This window comes from Diprion similis, chromosome 11, assembly GCF_021155765.1.
Source record: "Diprion similis isolate iyDipSimi1 chromosome 11, iyDipSimi1.1, whole genome shotgun sequence".
Classification (NCBI taxonomy): domain Eukaryota; kingdom Metazoa; phylum Arthropoda; class Insecta; order Hymenoptera; family Diprionidae; genus Diprion; species Diprion similis.
Genome location: NC_060115.1, coordinates 3,003,369 through 3,008,603, shown reverse-complemented (window position 1 = coordinate 3,008,603; position 5,235 = coordinate 3,003,369). Strand labels below are relative to the sequence as shown.

Sequence of the window (5,235 nt, the reverse complement as noted above, 5' to 3'; positions counted from 1 at the left end):
CGCTGGTATATTATGATGGGTCTTATTGCGGCGAAACCCTCCGCCATCCACAGCTCTACCTGTATAACAGGTTATTCTGTATGTGTGTGTGTATTTGTCTGTGTTTTTTAAAGGATTTATAAAAAGGATTAGACGCTCCAGCCCGGCAGTATTTTTATTTGCAACCCTGGCACAGTAATTTGCATCCGTTCTCCTCCCCCTCCCAGCCCGTGAGATTTTTACAACATTTATTTGTTGCATGTTTATTAGCACCAAATATTATAGTCACTAAAAATCGACCCTTGTCAACTCGTACTGCAAATGTCGAAATGCGCGTTTATATCTCCCTGTAGATATTGCTTTACTGCCTCGAACGTACAAAGAGCGGAAATTGCAAGCGACCTAAGGATTGTTTATCTGTACAGGCTTCTTGAGGAAAATATATACATTTCTTTTTGTCGCTGGTCGATTCTCTAATTGTTCTTTTATCTCTAATTAGCCGTACAGATACCGCAGTCATGTTTTTCCGCCGTTTTAATCTTAAGTCGCTAAATTTCCTCATGGTAGCTGACCGTTTTTTCAACGTTTACACAATGACACAAATTCCGTGTATTCGTTAAGTTACTTGGTGGCTCGCAAAACACCCGATTCATTACATCGACGATCAATTATGAAACAGGGCGTTATTAAATTTTCGGAAAGAAATATTTCAGCCAATGTACAATATATCGTGTGTCATTCCGCGCACACTGCTTTAGCATTTATATACTATATGGTATACACCTATAGGTATACATGTAGGCATATACAAGGGGTACGGGACTTCGGAACATCCGTAGGGAGTGGCTACGCCCTATAATAAATGAAAAAGAAATTTTAGAAGTGCTGCCGCTCCATAAGTTCTATGTTATTGAAAACTTGGCGATTATATGTTTACGCTTAACATATCTGTGTGTAAGTGCAGCGAAGGTGTAAGCAGTGTAAATATTACACATATCATATGTACACATTTTTGATGTGCATGCAGCCATTTTTCGAGGCACAACGGGCAATTGTGTGTTTGCTCGTTTTCCGCTCATGTGATTAAACCTAATTCTGAGATTATAAGTCGCTAATTATACCTAACGTCGACCAAAGATTTCATCGCTAGTCTCACCTTCGGTGTACAAACACTCGGACGATTTCGCGTAGTGATATTTCTGCTAGATATATAATTGCGAAGCATCCGCTATCCCCGAGTACTGCAGTATAAGCGTATAATTCTCTTTTATCGAAACCTATTACGCACGACCAGAAATGAGCTGGACTTTTTCCAAAATTCTGCTCAGCGCGTGGATACTTTAGACATAGAATAGCTGAGGTCATATACCGCTTCTATGCCGAGACATGCGAATATCAAAGATTGTGAATTGTAGTGAATTTTATTTATTATCCCCGGTCAACATCAAAGAAATGCATGTACGGTCGTCGTGAGTCGAAAAATAGAAAATTGATTGGATTAAAAGTATGCACGATACACAAATTGCATATTTTATGGAATATGCATTTCTTATTTCCATATGGCACAATAATTATTGCATAACAGTTGTCACCCGCTCTGATCTCTATACTGACGCAATGCGCGTTCTAATTTGTAGTTCGTTGATCAACGAATCAGAGTAGTCAGACAGGGTATCCAGAAATATAGCTGACCATGGGTACTTGTTGTCATTAAAATATTTCAACGTAATTGTTTTCGTATTAGTAATCATTCTTTTTACGGGTAAAGCCACGTGGACTGGATACGAAATTAAATTTACTTTTAGAATAGTGAAAAATTTATATCAACTAGTGGTTCCGCCTGAGGGACGCAACCCGCGATACATGAATGCGTCGCATTTTGCAGTAGCGTAACACATTAAATATTTCAATTTCAAGCGTTGTTTAATAATGTACAAATATTTTGTTACCTTGTTTACAACCATAAGTACGAAGTTTTGTCATCTACAAGTAATTGTTACATACCTATATTGGTTTAATGCTGTATTGAAATTTTCACCTTTGAAATAGGGGCAGTGCCTGGTATTTGTTAATTTATAATTATGTCAATATTTTACAAGTTAAAAAGAGATTCAAATAGTAACCGATGATAGCTGGCCATACGATAAACCTCATGGTGAAATATAACTGACATGTGTTTAAAACACCGACTAGCTGAGATATAAAAAATTATGTTCAACGCGAGGACGTTAATTGACAAACTTGTCTGCGTAACGAAAATGCTGCATAAATTTATTTTGGCAATCAGGTAATAATATACGATGCTGAAGACAGATGAAGGATTGTAAGAGATTTGAAATGCAGTAGTGATTCAGTTCAGTAAGCTCGTTCTTCCCGCACGGGTCACCTTTCTCCGATAACCCGTCGAGGGGAGAAAAAGTGTAAGGATCTCACGTTTACAAAATAAAATTGTATACTTCAACTTTCTAGTAGTTTAATTACGAAAATTTCCTGGATGCGAAAACTAGCTTTCAAGTTATTTCAAGAAGTTGACCAAACCTTTGCAAACCAGTGACCTTGCCAATTCATAGACGTTACCGAGATTAATATTTTTCCGGATGTGGACGGTAACGAAACTACTTTTTACTTTGCGACTATGAAATATTCTCCAACAATCGATTGGCAGTTCGCTGTAATCCTTTTAGCAGGGCTGGTATATTTGTGCACGTATACCAATGCACTTGGTCTTTCCTGCCATCCACATCCAAGTTTGCTCAGAGGTGACCTGTGACCTATGTCCTCGATTAACTATATCTCCATTGTGTTAAAGTCTCAAACTACCACGCAAATTACACATTGCACAATCATCTTTGAAAGTGTAATTCACCGTTTGTCATAGATAACCAATGCATGTGATATTATTCAGAAAAGATTTCGTATGCTATCTCATACTTTTCTTATGCTGGCTCTGTTTGAACAGTTTTATCATCCATCGTTGGATCTTTATCCAGAGATCCGTACTTGTTAGCTATATCAAGTATTTCTCGTAGAACAGTATTCTCTTCTTTCAGTCGAGAATAAACCTCCTTTCCTCTAATATCATTCTCTTCATCGATCGCAGCTGCAGTTTTCATTACTGCTGCCATCTCATTGATCTTTTCCGCTTGGCTGGTAATCAACTGGAACAACGTCAGACATTTAGATGATATCGTATGTACATTACAGTGTTTGTTAAACAAATGCAGATTCATCAGTGAGTTTATTTTTTTTAATCGAACTTACCTGAGTATATTTTGAATTGTGGAAGGAGGTAAAATCCACTTTGCAACGGCGAATCAAAGATGAAGTCTGTTCTCTGTATTTTGACATTATTAGTTCAAGAGCATTCTGATGATCCTCCAACGCATTTTTTAATTCTTTATTCTCTGCTTGAATTTCACGCAGATATTTATTTTCTTGTTGAATTCCAGCAATTAATTGTAAGTGAGGTCTGTGGTGTGCTTCCGAGTTAAGGATTTCAACTTCCTCTTGATACTTAATGTAAAAAAAAAAGATATCACAGTGAAAAGGATGTGCTTCATAATAAAATGTGAAAGTGTATTTTATTCACTGTCAAGTTTGAAATTGTAATATACTAACTTGTTTCATGCTGTCGATTTGACTGCATACTGATTGTATATCTGATATCAAATTATCCGTATTATTTTCTTGATCTGAAATGCGTCCCACCAGCTTTTCAGCATCCAACATAATTTGTTGAAAAGTTATTGACATCTATAACATAAATGTTACAAAAACTTAACAAAGAAAGCGATTTACAATTCGTACAATGTTTGACATAATAGCAATTTGATCGCTATGAACGATTTTCATGCAGATGTTGTTCAAAATTTTTGGACTATAATTTGCCGCTTCACAAAATACGATTTGATTGAAACATAGCTGTAATTACTTGGTGAGTTCACATATGATTGCTATTCCTACACCAGTACCTAAACTAAAACCGTATGACGCTATATTCTGACGCATACGTTAAGTTAGGTTAATATGGGTAAGACACGGACTTAGAGTAAAATAATATATTTCTCTTACTCTTCCAAACTATTGGTCGCCGAGTTGATAGCAAGAACAGTTAAATTAGAAGAATAATTAGGTTTCGTTACAGGACCGTACTTGTGAGATCCACGATTTGTTGAAAATAAGGTAAGTACTGAACAGATATAAAGATAAGTGAACAATGGGGGAAACATTGACATGGAGCATGGACTAAGTAGTCATCAGGTTAGAAACTCTGTCTCGCCCGTGAAAAATAATTCTGTATAATGCCGGCCACGGCATATACACAGGTCTTGCAACTGTGGGTTTTGACCTCGGCCTATTAACGTGCCAAGCCGCTAGCGTCGCTGCGATCGAGGGATACATTAAATTATGCTAAACGTAAACCAGACCAATATACTGTAACATCCGAACGCCCGGCTTTTTTTTTCGTTTTTAACCTTTCTTTTCTAATTTTTTTTTTTTTTTTTCAAACCTTTCTTTTCTATTTTTGTTCCTTTGCACCGAGAAAATTGTATATTTTACGTATATGTTGTACATACCTCTATAACAATTCTTTTATAACTGATTGAACTATAATACAAGACAAAATTAAAATATGTAACCACTATACATAGACGCGTAATACTTAACTTAATGTATATATATCAATTTCAAATTAAAATCTAAGTAAAAACAACAAAAAATCAGAGAAATTACCAATCATACTCTAGTTCCTAAATGCCAAGCTTAGGGACATCAGGCTCTAAAGGGAAAATAAAAAATTTAATTTTTTGCCTATTTGAACGCTCTTGAAATCAAAACCAATTGTAATGCCGACACTCACCAGTCTGGCTTTTTACCCATTCCTCTAATGCACATATATAGGATTCAAACTCTGACTGACAATGACTGCATTTCTGGAACAAGATCTGAACAGTAGAAGCAAGTAATTAATTCAGGCTAGTGTATCACCACACATTCCCTATTCCAGATCAAGTGCAAACAACTCACCATAACCAAAGGTTCATGACATAAAATACATGCAGGAATCCAGTTTATCGGGAAATTTTCTAGTGTATGACCACCCAGAATCTCCTGGGGGCCTCGGATACTGCGAATACAGTTCACACAGTACTCCATCGGACACCCCTCAACTCTGTAGATTGCAGTGGTCTTACAGTATGTCCGACGGGCAAAGGCTGCCCTCAACGCTCTTCGCCTCACCTCCCAAGTGTTATG

At 36.8% G+C, this 5,235-nt stretch overlaps 1 protein-coding gene across 2 annotated transcripts; it reads right to left on the bottom strand.

Annotated features, from left to right (window-relative positions):
• Positions 1-1,887: 1,887 nt before the first annotated feature.
• On the bottom strand, positions 1,888-4,195 carry LOC124412641 (FGFR1 oncogene partner 2 homolog). 2 transcript variants are annotated; one of them, XM_046892687.1, is made up of 5 exons: positions 4,051-4,195; positions 3,598-3,732; positions 3,241-3,492; positions 2,911-3,137; positions 1,888-2,795 (listed from the first exon to the last, which is right to left on the bottom strand). In XM_046892687.1, the coding sequence occupies exons 2-4, from the start codon at positions 3,730-3,732 to the stop codon at positions 2,916-2,918; spliced, it is 609 nt and encodes a 202-aa protein (XP_046748643.1). In that variant the 5' UTR covers positions 4,051-4,195; the 3' UTR covers positions 1,888-2,795; positions 2,911-2,915. The 2 variants fall into 2 exon arrangements, with proteins under 2 accessions (XP_046748643.1, XP_046748642.1); XM_046892686.1 differs by lacking the exon at positions 4,051-4,195 and adding an exon at positions 3,943-4,043.
• Between the last annotated feature and the right edge of the window lie 1,040 nt (positions 4,196-5,235).

Excerpts from the sequence above, each read along its gene's own strand:
- LOC124412641 (XM_046892686.1), bottom strand. The coding sequence starts at position 3,987 with ATGCGTCAGAATATAGCGTCATACGGTTTTAGTTTAGGTACTGGT. Across the intron at positions 3,493-3,597 it reads AAATCGACAGCATGAAACAA|TATCAAGAGGAAGTTGAAAT; the intron begins GTTAGTATATTA and ends TTTTACATTAAG. Across the intron at positions 3,138-3,240 it reads ACAATTCAAAATATACTCAG|TTGATTACCAGCCAAGCGGA; the intron begins GTAAGTTCGATT and ends ACGTTGTTCCAG.